This window comes from Onychostoma macrolepis, chromosome 17 (genome assembly GCF_012432095.1).
Source record: "Onychostoma macrolepis isolate SWU-2019 chromosome 17, ASM1243209v1, whole genome shotgun sequence".
Lineage (NCBI taxonomy): Eukaryota > Metazoa > Chordata > Actinopteri > Cypriniformes > Cyprinidae > Onychostoma > Onychostoma macrolepis.
The window spans coordinates 1983895-2004415 of NC_081171.1; the positions used below are offsets into that span (position 1 = coordinate 1983895).

Genomic DNA, 20521 nt, shown 5'->3' on the forward strand with positions numbered 1-20521 from the left:
CTATATAAACGCAGCCTAACAGAAGCAGCTGTAATAACTGCCCCGTGGGGTAATTAGCGGCTGCTAACACAGCAGTTCCTCTAAAGTTCTCGTCTCTGAGTTCCTCTAATATTCATGTGAGCAGCAATTAGTGCGTTGAGTTTAAAGTCAATGGTGTGGTTTTTAATGCGGTGTCACTCTGGGGGTCATTATTTCTCTCATCAGTCTAATTTGAGATGCTTTTAAGATCGGATGTCATTAAAACACTCCAGCAGAGACGCTTTGAGCTTCAAACTCAAAGACTATTAGCAACTGCAAGGTATAATCTTCCATATATGATATCTGACATAAATTATATTCACTTTAAGAAAAGTCTGTAAAAATACAGCCCGATGTAATATGAAGGAATTTTTCATATAGATTTTTTACAGGTGTTTTACCTGTACTTTGAACTACGCACTGTATTATGCAGTGTTTATGGGTTGAAGGAAATGTCCATAAATTTGGAAAATGTACTGGTCATTCTCTTCCAGGACATTATCTGTTTTTCTATGGATTTTTTATTCTATGGTGACTATCCACCATATCGCAAAAAAAAAAAAAAAAAATCGCATATTTTTTCTGGCCAAATATTTTTTGCCCAGAAAAAAAAAAGAAGTAAATATATATATATATATATATATAGTTTCAACCATCATATACCAAAATGTATTTCAAAATGTATTCAAGTGGCAAGAAAATACATTTCCAATCAGTGCCTACAAAAAAATAGTTGCCTACAAATAAGGCAAAGGTCAACAAATAAAGTTTTTCTTCAAACATGAAATATATGGAGGGGAAAATATATTTTTAAATGATTTAAAAAATATATTTTATTTTGAAAAAATATTTTTACAAATATACAAAGAAACTGCCAAAAAAATATTGACAGAAAATAAATATAATAAATATATATCTTGAAATATATTTTAGAAAATACATTTTAGCCATTTTGAAATATATTTAAAAATATACTTGAAAAATATTCAAGCCTGTAAATTAAATTAAATTAAATTAAATTAAATTAAATTAAATTAAATTAAATTAAATTAAATTAAATTAAATTAAATTAAATTAAATTAAATTAAATTAAATTAAATTAAATTAAATTAAATTAAATTACATTACATTACATTACATTACATTACATTACATTGCATTGCCCTATGGGCCATCATCCAGCAATAAGCATTAATGAAATTTAACACCGATGAGAGTCAATGAATCATACTGTGTTTATGCTTTATGGCATCCAGCCACCTAAAATCTTTATCATAATTAGATTTTCTTCTAGACTTTCATAGCCTGACTCTTACTGTTGTTGCGTTTCCAACATAATTTCTCAGTTAGACACACTGCAGTTTGTAGTTTGACTGCATCAGCAATATCTCTGGAGCAATATGTTTCATAATTATTAATAGATTTGTTTTGCAATTAAAGGAGCGGTGTCTGGGTTACGAGTCATTGATTGTCTGTGCAGGAGGAGGAGATTCCTGAGCTGGAGATCGACATCGATGAACTTCTAGAGCTGACGGACACAGAGCAGAGATCTCGACTGCACGTACGTTCAGCTTCAGCTCAATCATAACATCATACACTTAACCAGTGCGAAAGTGCATCAGGTGACTGCATGCATCTATAACTTTATGACAAACATGTACAGATGTTGTATCTGCTGTTCTGTGTTTTAACAGGAGCTTTTGCAAGAATGTGGAAAGCCAAAGGAGGTAAGAGAAAACTCAGACCTGGAAGAAACTACAAACAGCTTTCATATGCACTTATTAACAGATGAGTCGTGCTTTATATTACAGTGATTATGAAGAAAATTTACCTAAAAATCAGATGCATCAAAAATATTTAGGCCTAAATGTAAGATTTATGTATTTTAATGGCATATAATATATATATATATATATATATATACATATTTAATTTAAGTTTTAGTAATTTAAGTTTTATATATATATATATATATATATATATATATATATATATATATATATATATATGTTTTATATTATTTATTTAGAATTATTTAGCTTTGTTTTTTTTGTTTTTTTATTTCAGTTTTAGTCATTTTACTTAAGCTTATTTTCACTTAGTTACCAGTGGAACTTCTAACAAGGGAATTTCTATTTCATTAAAAAAAATTTATTTATTTTTTTAAAGTTTTTCCATCTAATAATTATATGTTTTATTTTATTTATTAAAGTATTAGAGTATGTATTAATATTTTGAATTTGCTTTTATGTTTTCTATTTTCCGTTTTCATTTTAGTCATCTTTATTAGTTTTTATAAATATTAATTTTGAATGAATATTATGAAGAAAATTCCCCTAAAAATCAGATGCACTGCAAAAAAAAAAAAAAAAAAAAAAAAAAAAAATTAGGCCTAAATTTCAGACTTTTATGTATTTGGATTGCATATAAATCTGAATTACACAGTTTTAACATAAATAAACTAATAAGCTTAATGTGATTAATATTTTGCAGTCATATATAAAAGATGTCTGCAGCACTCAAAAAAGTAAAAAAATCATGTCATAGTTTATTAATAAATATTTGAACAAATTTATAATTATGTAATATTATATACATTAGTACATAATGTTTTTAATGTTAAAACTGTGTTATCCAAATACATTTTATTTTCATATTTAGGCTTAAAATTGTAATTTTAACATAAAAGAAAGTGCAACTAACTAAGTTACACCACCATAGATGGTTTTAACGGCCAGTTTTTCATAATAAATTAAGCAAAACATTGTTTTTAAGCTTTAACAGCACTCTAAACCTTAACCAGGATCTCTTTCTGACCGCAGGACTTTATCAACGGTCTGCTGTACCGGATGAAGGGACTGCGGAAGATGTCTGGATCTCTGAAGAAATAGTATTAGGTCAAAGGAATGGATTTTTCAAGATAATGTGAAGCATCCGGCCCCGCCCTGACCCCGCCCACAACACCAAGCCCCGCCCACACCCTCCTGTCTGTAGAGCGTTGTGTGTCTGTCTGTGGACGTTTCTATAATTCACCGCACACATGGGTCAATGATGGAAACCTCTAGAAACAGTGTTTTTGACCACTAATAACTCTGTACAGTTTCTCTAGCATTGCAGATAAAATATTGCCTATTATTACTCAAACGAGATGCTTTTTTGTGACATGTACATTTTGTTCCCTATTTATATATATTTTGTTCTGACAAGTGTTGTATGTAATAATAAACCATTTCTTTTCAAGATTTTAGATGAAGAGCATAGATACAGTTCGTGATAATAAAATCAGAATCTAGGATATCTTTCTTACATTCTGCCGTTGTCTGATTTCAATTTCACACTTTATTTACTACATGACAATTAATACTGTCTCATAAGTGCAGAATATTCCAGGTTAGAAAATGGTGAAATATGCATCTTTCGTAACACTTACATACAATAACATATAACAAAAACACGCATGTCAGCATGAAATGCATCAGTATTGCATTAATTTATCCAGTATTTCACCTCATGCATATGTATGTCTGGTAAACCTGATGATATTTAGATGATCTGCATGAGAATAAATAAAAGATGTGCATAATGCATAACTCCAAACACATCCAGCAACACTAATAAGGCGATTTAAACAGTTTACGGCTCAAATAACAAACATTTTACTGAAGAAAAAATACAAATGCTTTTAAGCCCTCTGACCATCAGGCTTCACGTGTTTGACTATAAATATAATGTTTGTTTGTTTTTTTATAAACTGGCTTTGGTGATCAACAGCATGTCACAGATTCTGTCTATAACCCAGAATATTCTTTTAATGTATGTTTGCATTTGATTAAAGCTTTTAAAGTACTTTAAATTATATGAATTTTAAAAGGAGATGGGAAAAACGCAGTTTAACAAACATAAACTCCAGTGTGTGAGGCCAGTGAACTATAAAACACAATAAAACACGCCAGTAAACAACATTAAGGCTGGAGAAAGCAAAAGTGCATGTCGTGGTAATAAAGAGTAAAGATGGTTGTTGAAGGTTAACTTTTATGCCACATTACTTGGTTTAGTCATTAACCTCAGCTGTTTTCTGTGATGATCAGAAGTGCCCGGTGTTTTGAGAATAAACAGTAAAATGAAATAGAGGTGCAATGTTCAAAATAAAAACAAAATAAAAAAATAAAATAAAATAAAATAAAAAAATAAAATAAAATAAAATAAAATAAAAAATAAAATGAATATATATATATATATATATATATATATATATATATATATATATAAAATAAAATAAAATAAAGATGTAATGCTCTAAATAACATTAAATTAAATAAAAAGTAAAATAAAATACAATAATAAAAAATAAATAAATCAAATGAAAACCATGACGGCTTTTTAGGTCACGATAACATCTTGGTGTGTGATGTAATTACAGAATGGGCTGAAGGACAAACACTGGTTTACTGTAAACACACACACACACACACACACACACACACACACACGTTAACAAGGTCATAAAGTGACAACACAGTAAAGCAGCTGATGTGCTGATATGTGCTTTGATTAACTCCGTGTACAATTCACATCTTACACACACATAACACACTTAGTTAATACATTTAATTTTTCTCCATTTATTTAAATTTTGTCTTTTTGTTTTTGTTATAAATAAAAATCAATAAAGTATAATGTTTAAAATAAAATAAAACTCAGGTGTAATGCTCTAAATAAAGTAAAAAGTAATATAAAAAAAATACAAGTATAATACTCAAAATAAAAGTAAAATAAAATACGGGTAATGCTCAAAATAAGTTAAAAGTAATAGAAAATAAAATAAAATAAAATACAGATGTAAAGCTCTAAATAACATTAAATTAAATAAAAAGTAATGCTCAAAATAAAAGAAAAAAGAAAACCATGACTATGCTTTTTAGATCATGACTACATCTTGGTGTGTGATATAATTACAGAACGTTTATGTGGGCTGAACGACAAACACTGGTTTACTGTACACACACACACACACACACACACACACACGTTAACGAGGCCATAAATTGACAACACAGTAAAGCAGCTGATGTAGCGATATGTGCTTTGATTAACTCAGTGTACAATTCACATCTTACACACACACACACTACATTTAATTTTTCTCCATTTATTTGAATCTAGTCTTTTTGTTATCTCTGCCAAAGCTGATGCCAACAAATAAACAACCCACAATAAACACAGTAAGTACAAGACGATAGAGTACTGTGGCGTCTTAAATGTCAGTATATGGCTCTCAAACACTAATGTACTTCCTGTCATACGTCTCCGACAGCGCTCTCAGCCTCAATTATTCATCACAACATGGAAATACCAGCAAAGACGAGAGCTGCTCAGAAGAGAATCCAATAGAAGCGTGAGCGTTTATGAGTTCAGACACGACAGCATTCAAAAAAACCTTCTGTGAGACATTCAGAATTATGAATGCATTCGTTATAATGCAATTAGAGATTATTGTATAGCAAATGTGTGTAATGAATGAGAGTGAGTTGCTTTACAACAGATATAATGACAAAACACAAACATCAGATGCAGGTAAATCATAAAACAATAACTAGTTCTCTCGAGCACATGACCTGCTGTCCGTTCAAGTGTTTTATTGATGTTTTAAGTCCAGTTTTATATTTACAGACAGTCATATTACAGTCTGAGCCTGTAAAGCTGATCCAAACCAATCATTTCTCAAGCTTCCAACAATCTTTGAACAGTCTTGAGTCTAAGGCTGCTGCGTTGGCAGATGCATATTGAAGCGACATTATTATTTTCTGTTGGCTATGATTAAATAAGTTAAATCAGCTGAATCATACGGCCGCTCGTGGAGGTCTCAGGTTTTCTTCTTGCCTTTCTTAGGGGCCGTATATGAGGAGGTGCGATGCTCTTTTCGGTCGTATTTGTCGTGACCTTCCCTGTGGCAGAATCAAAGAAAATTATTACACTGATATTGTACGGTACGTCAAAACACAGCTCACTCGGCAAGATCCCAGTGAATGATTCCTGAATGAGAGAGAGCGAGAGGTTAACTTTCAACTCGTTAAATACAAGAGTTAAAATTATACATCTGACGGGCATAAAACGGGCATAAAATTAAAAAAACAGTTTAGTATGGAAGCTCATTTCTGCCACATAAGGCCAAAAAAAACATGCACTGGTAAATCATATTTCACATATCATAAAAATGTCACAATTATGAGATAGCAAGTCATAATTCGGACATAAAACAATCATAATTATGATTTACCAAAGCATTATAATTTATAGATAAGCATTATTTATAACTTTTATTATGACTTGTTAGGTCTTATTTGGTAATTATGACTTCTTATTTCATAATTATAACTTAATATATCTTGTTTTGACTGTCATAATTATGTCTTTTCAACATTTCATGTCATAATTACGAGTTTTTACTTTTTTTGATAATTATGACTTTTTTTATCTCATACTTTATGACTAACTATATAATAATTATTATTTTTAAAGTCATATTTATGACTTTTCAACTTGTCATAATTACAACTTTTTTGATCATTAAGACTTTTTATTTCATAGTTATGGCTTAGTATGTCAATTTCGACATAATATCATGTCATAATTATGTTTTTTGATGTCGTAATTATGACTTTAACTTTAATTAATCTTTTTATTTGATAGTTACAACTTTTTTTTTCTCAAAATAGACTTGTGTCAATTAGTAAGACTTACTATGCCAACTTTAGATCTCATAGTTATGTATATCATACTAATGACAATAATTAGTACATCATAATTTAGAATTTTTATGTCATAATTTTGTCTTTTAATCCCATAATAATGGCTTTTTTTTTTTTTTATCTCAATTTGGACTTTTTGTCATTATTATGACTTTTTTTATATTGCATATTGCATCCTATAATCATGATTTACCAAAGCTTGACTTTTTTTCTTATGAGCAAAGAATGTAAATAGAAACTGTCAAGAACCGTATGCTAGAATATGATTCTTATGAATACTCAGTGCTAGAGGTTTGATGAGTATGAGTACTTGTGCTAGTGACGCTCATAAAGACAACACGAGAAATGAGACGGCCGTCACCGATCGATCGTACCTAAAGCAGCGTGCGCAGTACAGATCCCGCTCACACGTGTGGCAGCGAACAGTGGCGTCCTGATTACAGATGCAGCACCACGGCAGCTCTTCATCATCATCCTCATCCTCATCACTATCTCCATCGTTCAGTCGCCGGATCTGCGAGACAGCAGCCGCCGGCTTCGATTTAGACCGCGGCGCTGAGAGCTTAAACACAAACGGATAAATAATGCACAATTCAGACTCAGAAGAAGTTTATTTGGTCTTCAGCATGTGTTTGTGTGATGCACACGTGTGTGTAGGGCTGTTACCGGTCTCCTGCCGGACGTGTCCTTCTCTCTGTTCATCGGGCCGCTGAGCTCGGGAGGGATGTTGTAGCCGCTGGCCTCGTCTAGAGCCGCCTCCTCTGATAACTGAACGAGAGACAAAATACACACAGGACGCCTTCAAGCTGAGTTCTGATGGATCTGTCTGGAGAGCGACCTCTGGTGGTTGTTATGAGACGTGCCACAGGTCAAAACAAGCAGGTTATAATAGTGTACACTACTATAGTTATAGTGCTGCCGAACGATTAATCGCAATTAATCGCATCCAAAATATGTATGTGTACTGTGTATATTTATTATGTATACATAAATGAAATACACACACATACAGTATCTATTTTTATGTTTATACATTTATATATTCATATTCTTTTATTTTATATTATATATAAATATGTTTGATATATATAAACCTAAACATATTTTTCTTAAACATATACATGCATGTGTTTGTATTTATATATACATAATAAATATACGCAGTATACACACACATATATTATGTAAACAAAACTTTTATTTTGGATGCGATTAATCGTTTGACGGCACTACATAGTTAACATCAACTTTTTGACTTTTTGTCATAATTACGACTATTTAGACTTATTTTATAAGCATGACTTTTCATGTCATAACTATGACTTAGTATTTCATAATTTTGAGCTTATGGTTTTTTACTTTTATGTCATAATTAAAAAAACTATTTGTCTCATAGCTGACTTAGTGTGTCAATTTCGACTTTTTAATAATCATGACTTAGTATGACTTTTGTTTTACTTTTAAAACAAATCTCATAGTTTTTATCTCATAGTTGAATTTTGACCTTGTACCTCATAATCATGACTTAATCATTTTTCATTTTGTCATAATTATGACTATTTATCTCATTGTTATGACTCAGTGTGTTATAATTGACACATTCATTTTTACTTTTGTCATTATTATGACTGTTTATCTCATAGTTGACTTGGTATGTCATAATTTCGACTTTCCATCTCATAGTTATGACAACAGTCATAATTTTTTACTTTTATGTAATAATTATTACCATTAAATTGAGTTCAGTGTGTCCAAATTTTCATTTCTGCAATGACTTATTGCACAATGGTTTTGCGATTAGAAAAAAGAGTTATTAAAGTTTCACTGTAAACACTGTCTTCTGTTATTTCTAGATGAATCCACAGACAAAGACTATTTGTAGGACATCTTGTTTTGATATTATAAATATCCCAGACCTTCTTCATCACCCTGCTGATGGCCTCTTCCTCCGTCTCCTCATCACTGTCAGGCTGCTGGAAATCTGACTGTCCGACTGAACAAACACAGAAACACTGCTGTATTATCCAGCTATTTAAAGGCAACATGATGCATCATTCACAATGCATTTAACTTCCATTAATCTGAGAGGAAATTCAGTCGAATTAATATATTAAGATCTGATTGGATGACATTTCCCCTGTAATGCAGCCTTGATGCTTCATAAAATTTTTTAAGTCAAATGTCGAGAAAGTTATATGAGATTTTGATTGTGAAGAGAATATGAACAATTAAATTTTTTTTAACATGCACTAACAAATGGGTCACTCTTAGACATTCCTTTAAACCAAAAACATGCATGCAAGCATAAAGTCTGCATTAATTTAAACTGAGCCCATTTATTTTTATAATGCATGTTACTTTTTGAGAATGCTTCATCTATGATTTTTTTCCATTTTATATATATATATATATATATATTTGGTAACAGTTTACAATAAGGTGTCATTTGTTAACATTAGTTAATGTATTAACTAACATGAACAAACAATGCATTTATTACTCTATTTATTAATCTTAGTTAATGAAAATACAGCTGTTCATTGTTTATTCATGTTGCATTAACTAATGTTAACAAACACAACTTGTGATTTTAATAATGCATTAGTAAATGCTGAAATTAACATTAACTAAGATTAATAAATGCTGTTCATTATTAGTTAATGTCTACTAATGTAATAAACTAATGAACCTTATTGTAAAGTGTTACCATATATTTTTAGGTCTTTATTTTATTTTATTTTTTAACTTTTTGTCTTCAACTTCAAGTCCAGCCCTACATTTTTTCTTGTTCAACAGTCATTTTGGTCAGAAACTGATATGCATTCAGCCTAAAAGATGATCATTTCAGATCTGATATATTTCTGGTTCTAGTGAGCGCTGAAGCGGGCCGTGTGTGCCTGGATGTGAACGCACCCTGCTCAGGATCCCGTCCCTGCAGTAAAGCCAGTCTCTTGGCCATCTCCAGCATCTGCTGCTGGTTGTGTTTGTCTTTCTTCAGCTCCTGCATGGCCTCCTCCAGCACACGGCTCTTCTCCGCCTCCAGCTGTTTGACTGACAGCTCGCCGTCATCCACGTTCTCATTCACACCCCCGCCCTCTTGTTTATTAAGATCGTTTAATGGTTCGTCTGTATCTGCGCAATTCAGAGAAAATCGAGAAATGTCATCATACTTTCCCCAGTTGACTAATCACAGTGCGTTATAGGTTTTCTGAAATATTATGCTTAAATATGCAAATGATCTCATTAAATATTCACATACATTTCCAGGAAAAAAATCGAAACATTGTATCAAGCCAAGTTCAAAATTCTTTCATTTAGGTTTTCACAGAAGTGATTTCAATTATCTCTTTTTATCACTCCACAAATCAGAAAAACACTGTCAACTGACTGAACAAAATACATTTTCATCATGTTTTAGGGATAAAATAAAATAAGTTTTTTTTTTTTTTTATTATTTCAGTTAAAGTTCATTTTATTTCAAGTGAAAACTTAACTATAATAACCCTAGTTGTTACTTTTATTATTAGTTAAAATTTAAGATGATAATTTGATTAAGATAATCACAGTGTGAAGGGAAAACAACTGTAGCCTATTAACAACATTATAAATTAATATTATAAATATACCTAAAATATTATTTGGAAAATGTTTAGTTTCTATTAAGTCACATTATTATATTTTTCCACTTACTATAGTATTTATCTGATTATTAAATTATTTTAATAATTTTGTAAATTTATTTTAATCAGTTTTCATTTAATTTAATTTAATTCAACATAATATAATTCATCTAATTTTTATTTATCCTAATAATTTTTTATCCTTTATTTTATTCAACAGACAAAATAAATATATTTTCACCATGTTTTAGGGATAAAATAAAATAGGAACAAAATATATATATTTATTATTTCAGTTAAAGTTCATTTTATTTCAAGTGAAAACTTAATAAAAGTAACAACTAGGGTTTTATAGTTATTAGTTGAGAATATCTAGAATATTTTAAAATTTAAGCCTATATTATAATATTATAATATTATAAATATACCTAAAATATTATATAATATTAAATAAAATATTATGCATGGAACATTCTAAAACGACCATTAATTTTTTAGATTTAACAATTTTTAATGGTAAAGATGGGAAGCTCCACACTACTGTGTATCGCAAAACAACTGATAGAAACACTATGTTGAAAGCAGATAGTTTCCATTCAAATTGGCTAAAAAATAATATACCTTTTGGCCAGTTCCAACGTCTTAGACGTATTTGCGATACCGACAATGAATATGAAGTACAAGCTATTTTCACAAAGGGGCTATCCTACATGATGCTAATAGGAAAGCCCAGTCCATTCCTAGATCAGAGCTACTCCAGAAAAAGAAAAAACGATCCTCTAAACAAAACCAGGCTTTTTTGTTACAAAATATAGCTCTTTGGCCAATCCCATAAAAAGGATAATATACTCAAATTGGAATCTTATTAAGAGTGACTCTGTCCTTAGAGAAGTGTTTCCTGTACCTCCAAAAATTAGTTTTAAGAGGGCCCCTACATTACGCAATAGGTTAGTACCAAGTCATCTTCCAGCCAAAAAACAGATTACTTGGCTTCACAGACAGTTAGAAGGTACTTACAAATGTGGGTTATGCAATCATTGTTCTAACGTTAAAGAAAGCAAACAATTCTGTGACTTTAAGACAAATAAGATGTATAACATAAAAGCATTCATTAATTGTAACACTACTTTTGTGGTATACAGATTATCATGCAAATGTGGATGTTGTTATGTAGGCCGGACCAAGAGACGTCTCAAAGAGCACACAAATGCCATTAGGAAAGCCAATTTGGATTATCCTATGGCTAAACATTTCCAAAATGTGCACAATAGTAATCCAGAAGGCCTAATGGTTGAGGGTTTAGAAATGATTAAAAGAACATTCGGTGGTGACCGATTAAAATTACTTTTACAGAGAGAAACATTTTATATATATATATATATATATATATATATATATATATATATACAATTTACAGGCCACAGTGTACCCTGGGTTGAATGAAGAAATAGATTTCAGTCCTTTCTTCTGACCATTCGCTCTCTCCCTCTCTCTCTATATGTACATATGTATGTATATATATATATATATGTGTGTGTGTATGTATGTATGTATATGTATGTATATATTTGTTTGGGCTTAATTTGTAATGTAGCCACCTAGTGGACTTTCCTTGTTTGTAGATATTTATGATGTATGCCATCTAGTGGACTATATATATATATATATATATATATATATATATATATATATATATATAAATATGCACATATGTATGTGAATATTCACAGCTAGCCACCTAGTGGATTGTTTTGGCATACTTCATGTGGTAATTTACCATGTCACTCAGGTGTTTCTAATTAGTAGTAAAAGGGGAAATTGTTTGTCTGGGAAGCATACCCTGAAGAAGGCTATTTGTGCCGCTACGCGTGGGTTTCTTTTTTCCCATGTCTTTTATATTTTCTAATATGAAATAGCCAGTAAAATAAAGGCTTTTTAAATCATTTTGAAGAAGAGTGCCTTGGATTTTCCTTTTTTATACCTAAAATATTATTTGGAAAATGTTTAGTTTCTATTAAGTCACATTATTATATTTTTCCACTTACTATAGTATTTATCTGTTTATTAAATTATTTTTGTAAATTTATTTTAATCAATTTTCATTTAATTTAATCCAACATAATATAATTCGTCTAATTTTTATTTATCCTAATAATTGTTTTATCATTTATTTTATTCAACAGACAAAGTAAATATATTTTCACCATGTTTTTATGAATAAAATATAAGGTGAATGATACATAAACAAACCCCTTCTGGATATAAAATAAAATAAAAAGATTGGTGTAACATGTAAATGCTGCAAAAAAACCTCACAGCCTTTAAATATATGAATTGTACTGATGCAATAGATAAAGTGCAATAAAATACATACTTCAATTCATATTGTGGATTCTTTCCCCTAGTCTTAGATATGTCATGTAAGCAAAATAGCCCAAAAGCAATGGTTTTGCATCAACCACAGTAACATGGTTTTGTGATGCTTATTGCTTTATAAAACCATCTAATGTTCATTGTTTAATAAAATAAAGATTTTTAATCATTTATCTTGTGTTCTGAAATCAATTTAAATATGCACTATGAAATTGCAATGCATTATTCATCATAAAACTAAATCAGGATATTAAAATTCATGACTGAAAATAAATTATGCAATTAAAAATGGTGAAAGTACCCTCTGAAGATGGATGCTGGTTATCAATAGCAACTTCCTCCGTCATCTGGGTGATCAAATCATTGGTCTGTTCTGTCTGAGTTCTGCCGTCGGGCGGCTGATGAACCTGCACACATTAAACATCCACACAAAAGTGCGTAGTTGTATCATTCATGGCGAAATTCTTTCCAAGAACATTTCTGGTGAAAGCTGATATTGTATTACAGGCTGTGGGGCTTGAGAGGGCGACGGTCGTCCCTGTAAGGCAGCCAGACGCTCCTCCATGTCTTTAGCAGACGGCACCGGCTGAATCGGGGCCTTTAAGGCAGCGAGACGAGACTCCAGCTCCTTCTCTGACGGTATGGACTCTGATAGGACACAGAGAGACACGTCGGCTAATGGACGCAGAAGAGAATTTGTTTCATTCTTCTGTTATTCTTCTAGTTTTTTGCTTTGAGAAAGCAACTTATAAAGGCGCTATACTAAAGTTATTATTAAGTTTTACCAGAGTTATTTTAGTATCACTGACATACAAATAATTAATTAAAATATAATAGTATTTTTTATTTGTTTTTATTTTTATATTTTGTTTCACATTTTTATTAGCTTTTTTTTTTTTTTTTATATATATTTGTAATATATAGTTAATCGTATTTAATACACATTTTTAAAATTGTTTATTAATGTTATTTCTTTTTTTATTAAATTAAACTGATTAAAAAATTGACATGTTGCCTCAGCAACTAGCTGAAATAAAATTATTAAAAGCTGAAATAAAATATTAATATTATAAATATCCCTAAAATATTATTTGGAAAACATTTTTGTTTCTATTCAGTTTTTAATTTATTTTAATTTATTTAATTTAATCAAATTTTATTTATTTTTAATAAAGATTTTACATTTTTATTCACTTATTTATTTATTTTAAACTGTTTTTATTTATTTATTACATTTTTTTACACTGACCTCAGACCCCTGCAGATGCTTTTATCTAAAGCGACTTGCATTGCATTATTACATTCAAGCATCAATTTGACCAATTACTACTGATTAAAAGCCACGTCACACAGTTTTTAATTCATGAATATTTAACATTGAGCCCTTGAGCAACCACCGAACCTCTACGAGATTATGGTTTATGGATAATTTGACACAAAATGAAAAACATCATCACTTGTTCTCGGATGTCTTGAATGCAACCGAATATCAAGCAAAGCATGTTGTTCATAATGTTCATAACATCTTAATATCTTCATGCATTATAGTTGCATTTGGCAGATTAGAGCTGGATGATAATAAAGTTTACATTATATGACAATATAAACAATCAAGAAAGCAGATTTTGACGGATCTTACTTGGCTTGGTTTCCTCTCTCAGCTTGTTGAGTCGTTCTGCGATGATCTGGTCCTCTTTACTGAGTCCTCTGGTAGAAATCAGACTCACAGAGCTGCTTTTTGCTCCTGTAGGTCTGGAAGGCTGATTCTGCTGAGCTTGTTTGGCTTCAAGAGCAGCAACTCGCCTGTAAGACGCCACAGATCTGTCTTAGTACATTAACACACAGCTGTATTTCACAAGGTACACCTATAGATTCTTACTTTTTGTAGTTTTCAGGTGGGGACCATCTGCCAGCAGCATCAGTCTGGTTGCCTGAACTGCACAGAAAGACCTGTCAGTTGTGCATTAGTGAATATACAACCAGTGTCTAGTCGAAATATAAACTGTGTTTGGCTTCCAGACCTTGTTAAGTTTCCATAACACTGTTTGCAGACTTTCTGCTGGCTGTTTCCATATTTTGGCACCACAGCATTGAATGTCAGACATCCAGAGCAGAAAGAATGGCCGCAGTTTTTACAACCCAACTGCAAAAACACAAAACCGAGTCAAACGCTTCCCTATTAAGGTGGTGAAATGAAATAAACTATGTTTATATTCGCTAACCTCTTTTCTGAAGAGAGTGAACTTTGATGCACAGCCGTAACAGCGGTTATCCATATTGAGATTCTTCAGGGAGACACACAAACAGGCCTGGCTTTGCCAGTGTGACACTTTAAGTGCTCGAGATAATAATAATTAAAAGCATACTTTTAGTGTATATTGCGATTTCAGACGCACTCGTATCAATTCCATTTCTCTTGAATCAGAGCATGTAAACACAGGAAGCGCTGTGAGAACTGGGATGTGTCGGGAAATGTAGTCTTCTCGCTTGAAGCAATTAAAATTATAGTAGTTTGAAAGGATTAACACATGCGGAAAATTGTAGAGGCCTTTTAGACATTATAATAAATACCTAAAATTACCTTAACAGTAATTTTGTATAGAACAATCAAAGCTGTTAAAGTTGAAACGGGCAAGGAAAACTCATTTTCCCAGAATGCAACATGACGGCAACGTTCTCGCTTAGTCGAAATTTATGACGAACAAAAACACCTGTCAAAAACAATATCGCTATTATAATACATTAAAAATACAAATGCTTTTGTTTATTTAAAATAATAATAATAATAACATGTTATTATTTTAGAGAAGCTCTAAATGGCTGTCGCGTGGTCACGTGAGCGGCTCGCCCAATCGGAATCCCTTTGGCGCGCTTCCGGTTTTCGTTCAAACGTCTTTTGCTCCGTCAGTGTGAACACGAAGAGACAACACAATCACACAAGAGCGAGAAATATAGCAACTAAACGCATATTTGTGCATTTTTGCTTCGTAAAGTCGCGTGGTTTGACGAAGAGACGCATATAAAGGAGTTTTCTGGTAGGAAAATGTAAGTTATATTTGTTTTCTGTGAGGTTACTTCCATGAAGTGTTTTATTTTGACTTGAACTGTGTGCAATATCACACGATCAGATACTTTTCTATGCTTTTATTGTGACTTTTTCCTCACTATTTGCTGCATTATTTCTTCATGAGCTTTGATTTTATGCTTTTTAGGACATTGTATTTACCTTACCATGATGTATGTATGATTATGGTAACCATTCAGTATCGTATGTACCATCTGTTATTGTTCTTATAGATCAGATCTCCAGTCATGGCAGAGTGTGATGCTGATTGGGAATTGTGTAAAGAAAATATCCAGCCTTTGAGACAAGGCCGCTCTGTATCGGCCCTGCACCAGGCTCTGTGTCAGCAGCAGGAGGGGAACCACACGGCCCTCAATCAGAAGAAACAGTGAGTGATGTTTTAATAAAACTATAGACCTATTCCTGAACAGTTCATTAACTTACTATCTTTCTTTTTTAGAGCGTTTGAGTCTGAGCTGCGCATGTATGATGGAGACGATCCTCTAGATGTTTGGGTCAGGTGTGGATTATTATGATGACTGATGTATTGCATGTTGACTTCTGATGTACAAATCATATAAAAGTCTTATTTTTTCAAATGCAGGTACATGAAATGGACAAAGCAGACGTATCCACAGGGTGGAAAGGAGAGTAATTTATCAGTGCTTCTTGAAAGAGCTGTTACGCGCTTCACATCCGACAAGAAATATCACAATGACGTTCGCTACGTTGAGCTCTGGATCGAGTTTGTGAGTGACGAACCTTCTAGATGAATATTCAAATGGCGTTATAGTGTTTTAAACGTGTTTCCTTGCAGGCGGAGGGCTGTTCTGACCCGATGGACGTCTACCGCTACATGCAAGCTCAAGGCATCGGAACCACGCAAGCCGCTCTTTACATCGCCTGGTCTGAAGAGTACGAGAAGAGAGGAAATATAAAGATGGCTGACAGTGTATTTCAGGACGGCATCAAGTGTGGAGCAGAACCTGTAGAGAAACTACATGCGTTTCACAGGTTTGGAAGCTTCCAATGAATATTTAGTCTTTCTAAGACCTCCAAATGATCAACATAATCAAAACTTTGCTGTTAAACGTATCGCACTCAGTCTACTCCATAACTTTAGAGTGTTTTATCCAGTAAAAGCTCTTTTAGTGTAATTGTACAGACGTCCAGCTTCAGCTGGTGCTTCACGTGTCAAATCTTGACTGATTTATATCAAGTAAATGTCAGAATAACTGCAGTCATATTTCCAGATGAACACTTATTGGACTGAAGCAGCTCGGCTGTACTTGATTCTCCATCAATCATTTTGTAGAAAAAGAGTGATGACTAATATTTATATCATTTTATGTCAGTATCTGCTGCACTGTTACAAACATCTCATTGATTTACAAGCATCAGAATTTCATCATATAAATATCAGCATCTGCACCAAGCTGCATACATCTCTGAATAAAACTGAGCTGTTTTTTTCTCCATATTCTCAGTGTATCATAAAAGCCTGATGCATCAAATATAATACAACCTTCTTTTTCTTTTTTTAAAGATTTACTTTTTGGTTTAAGGTTCAATCAACTTTTCAATTAACATTTTTCCAACTATTATTATAATATATCAGGCTTTACAGGGTTAAATCAGTGCATGTTATTCTAAAAATGGACAATTTTAACATTTACATTTAGTCATTTAGCAGACGCTTTTATCCAAAGCCACTTATACGAGGACAATGGAAGCAATCAAAATCAACAAAAGAGCAAGTGTTATGACAAGTCAATACATTCCTCATTCATAAAATGAAAGCCCTGCCCTACATTCATTCCTGTTGATTATATTGCCTCAATCTGAAATATCACTTTAAACCGCTGCCACTGTTTTGTAGTGTTTAAGGTTTGAATCGTCGTGTCTCATCATGTAATGTGTTGATCTCAAGGGCTTTGCAGGCACGAGCGTGCAGACAGATGATGTCATCTATGACAGATCAACAGGGAGATGATGAAGATGATGAAGATGAAGGACCCGCAGATCCTCAGCGAGCCTCACTGGCTGAGCTCAAAGCCAAAGGGAAGAAAAAGGCTGTGGTTCCCATCAACAGAGTGAACGCGTCGGTCGGATGTGAGGAGAAACTTTAGTTTTTTTCTGTGTATTCAGCAGTAAATGCAGGAATCTGGTGCGATCACGCTGTTGTTTTGTGACAGATGCTCGCGGGCTCCAGTTTAAACAGCCGCTGGGCCCCAAACAGAACAGTCGGCTGCTGATTTTTGATGAGAATAAAGCTGAAACTGAGCCGCAGGAGCCCAAATTTGAGATCTGGACAGCGCCGCCTACTGCCAGAGCCAAAGAGAACGAACAGAAACCTGAGAAGTGGACCAACGTGAAGGTACCAGTGCTGAGCAGTATGCTAATGATACCTGTTTAACCAGTTACCTGACTAGTTTAGGCGTTTGAAGGAGAACGGAGGCTGTTATCTGACAGATCAACATTCATTATGAGGTAAATGTTGTTTTGTTTGTAATTCCAGTTGCCTCTGAAGTCCAGATCGGGCCTCAGCGTCGCTGTTCCACCTCCTAAACCCAGCTTCCAGCCGTTTGTGGAAGAGGACGACCAGCCTCCCGCTGTGTGAGTGCGATCAGGAGATACACCGCGTGTCGAGTCTCTCAGCACGTGAAAGATTGTGCTTTTGTTTTTATAATAACATGCAATAACAAATGGGTTTTTAAACTGGGCTCTATGGAAAAGTTTAGAGAGAAACTGTCAAAAATCTAAAAATAAATACAAATTAATTTATTAAAATTTAAATTTGAATAAGTACTATGAGTAGAAAAATGCAGTAAATGTATCCAAATAGAAACTACATGTTTTCCAAATTATGTTTTAGACATATTTATAATATTAATTTTTCACAATGTAAATGTGGTGTCTAGTATACTTTCTGTACTTTCAGATGAGATTAATCATATTTTGGGTCTGTCGCCTCTAAAAGATTAGATATTAATATATTTAGAATTTTTATATATATTTTTTATCTTAATTTTAGTTAAAGTTTTAATAATTTTACTGTGTATTTATTTATTTTTTGCATTTTTACTGTCATTTTTTATGTGCCTTTATTTTATATTAATTTTTATTTCAAATTTAGTTTAGTTATTAAACAAAATAAATATGAGAAATGTTGCTTTAGCATCTAACTTTTAATTACGGATTATTTTATTTCAAGTAAATGGAAAAATATATATTTTTTTAATGGTTTTAGTTTTGAAAACCTTTGTGCCAGTGTTATTTTAGTATTATTAGTGTATTATGATGTTATATATAGTTTTAAATAATATTTTGTAATTCTTTTTTTGTCATTTTTACTAGTTTTATTTTTTTAAATATCTATATAGTTTTTATGAATTTTTATTTCTGTTTTAGTTATTTTAAAATAAGTTATTTTTTTTTTGTTTGTTTTGTTTTTTTAAGTAGCAGATGTGCTTTAACAATTTTAGTTTTGGTTAATTATAATAACCCCGCCCTGCACTAATGAGCTGTACACAATAAGACTGGGCACATGCATTAAGAACGTAAAATAGGATGTGTTTAGATTTCATGTTGACTATAGCTGCACTACTGTGTTCACGTGCTTATCGTTTCAGTGTACTGACCTCATTTCTGACATTTTTTCCTGCAGGACTCCGTGTAAAATCAACCCGGCGGTGAACTCGGTGCTGTCGGCCCGGAAGCCCTGCAGGCCGGAGCAGACGCCGCTGAAGATGCTGCAGGAGCGGATGCAGCTCCAGACGCAGGAGGACGGGAGGAGCCGAGAGCAGAGCATGTACTGCAGAGAGCTGCTCTACAGCGGAGCCAGCGAGTTCTGCTTCGAGGAGCTGCGGGCCGAGCGCTACCGACAGAAACACGCTCACAAACTACAGACCAGCAGCGGCGCTGCAGACCACGGAAAACCTGTGGAAACCAATGCAAACTGAATCGGACAGAACTGAGCGCTTTCTATCTAGACATCTATCAGTCTTAGATGTTTGAAAAAGTAGGCCATTATTTGTTGTAGATGTCTTCGTGTATAACCGTTCCTATGCTTTTGTACATACTTTTTATTTTGTACATACATACTTTTTGTAACGCCACGTTGTTTTGGGATTTTTAATTTTTTTGTGTGTGTATTGCAAGAGTAGCATTTATGAATAGGCATTATTTTGTCATTTGTTTGTATGTGGTAATTAATGCTTCAATAAATGCAACTGGTTCCATAATATCAAACTGCTTTTGTACTTTGACTTCAGAAACTGCATTAGCACTTTGTTGCAGTCACGCACACTATCAGCAGAGTTTACATGAAAGAAGATCAAGTGCTTTATTTGCATGGACTTCAATGTCGTTTGTAACTGAAACAGGATGATGTGGAATATAATAGTCTGTTATTGCACAAACACTGCAGGGTGAGTTACACAAGTTTAATATGCAATTCAATGTCTATAGTTTTTGTTCATTTTTATTTCAGTACTTTACATTAAAATGAGAAATGCTGCCTTGGCAACTAGCTTTTTCTAAATATTCAGTAAAAAAATTTTTTTAATGGTTTAGAAACCACTGCGCCATGTTATTTTAGTGTCATTTATATATTAACAAGGACATACAGTTATTATTTTGAGTTTGTATTTTTATTTTTTTTGTTTACACAAGTTTTAGTAGTTTTGTTGTGTTTT

At 32.5% G+C, this 20521-nt stretch overlaps 3 protein-coding genes across 4 annotated transcripts in view; 2 read left to right on the plus strand and 1 right to left on the minus strand.

Annotated features, from left to right (window-relative positions):
- The window catches only part of ppp1r14d (protein phosphatase 1 regulatory inhibitor subunit 14D), an 11858-nt gene extending 8543 nt beyond the window's left edge, over nucleotides 1–3315 (plus strand). The window contains exons 2-4 of the mRNA XM_058748766.1: nucleotides 1499–1579; nucleotides 1713–1745; nucleotides 2841–3315. Of these exons, the coding sequence (XP_058604749.1) occupies nucleotides 1499–1579; nucleotides 1713–1745; nucleotides 2841–2909 (183 nt within the window). The 3' untranslated portion in view covers nucleotides 2910–3315. The remainder of the gene's footprint in view (nucleotides 1–1498; nucleotides 1580–1712; nucleotides 1746–2840) is intronic.
- Nucleotides 3316–5151: 1836 nt separating this feature from the next.
- zfyve19 (zinc finger, FYVE domain containing 19) lies at nucleotides 5152–15225 on the minus strand. Its single transcript, XM_058748762.1, has 11 exons — nucleotides 14983–15225; nucleotides 14782–14903; nucleotides 14640–14696; nucleotides 14400–14563; nucleotides 13266–13408; nucleotides 13062–13167; nucleotides 9681–9899; nucleotides 8684–8760; nucleotides 7434–7535; nucleotides 7142–7329; nucleotides 5152–5963 (listed from the first exon to the last, which is right to left on the minus strand). Exons 1-11 carry the CDS (start codon nucleotides 15034–15036, stop codon nucleotides 5882–5884), a joined length of 1314 nt encoding a protein of 437 aa, XP_058604745.1. The 5' UTR covers nucleotides 15037–15225; the 3' UTR covers nucleotides 5152–5881.
- A 392-nt stretch (nucleotides 15226–15617) lies between these two features.
- Nucleotides 15618–20062, plus strand: bub1bb (BUB1 mitotic checkpoint serine/threonine kinase Bb). 2 transcript variants are annotated; one of them, XM_058748764.1, is made up of 9 exons: nucleotides 15618–15795; nucleotides 16058–16212; nucleotides 16285–16344; nucleotides 16429–16573; nucleotides 16642–16838; nucleotides 17755–17936; nucleotides 18020–18201; nucleotides 18343–18440; nucleotides 19492–20062. In XM_058748764.1, exons 2-9 carry the CDS (start codon nucleotides 16073–16075, stop codon nucleotides 19784–19786), a joined length of 1299 nt encoding a protein of 432 aa, XP_058604747.1. In that variant the 5' UTR covers nucleotides 15618–15795; nucleotides 16058–16072; the 3' UTR covers nucleotides 19787–20062. The 2 variants fall into 2 exon arrangements, with proteins under 2 accessions (XP_058604747.1, XP_058604746.1); XM_058748763.1 differs by having other exon boundaries at nucleotides 15619–15805.
- The last annotated feature ends 459 nt before the right edge of the window (nucleotides 20063–20521 follow it).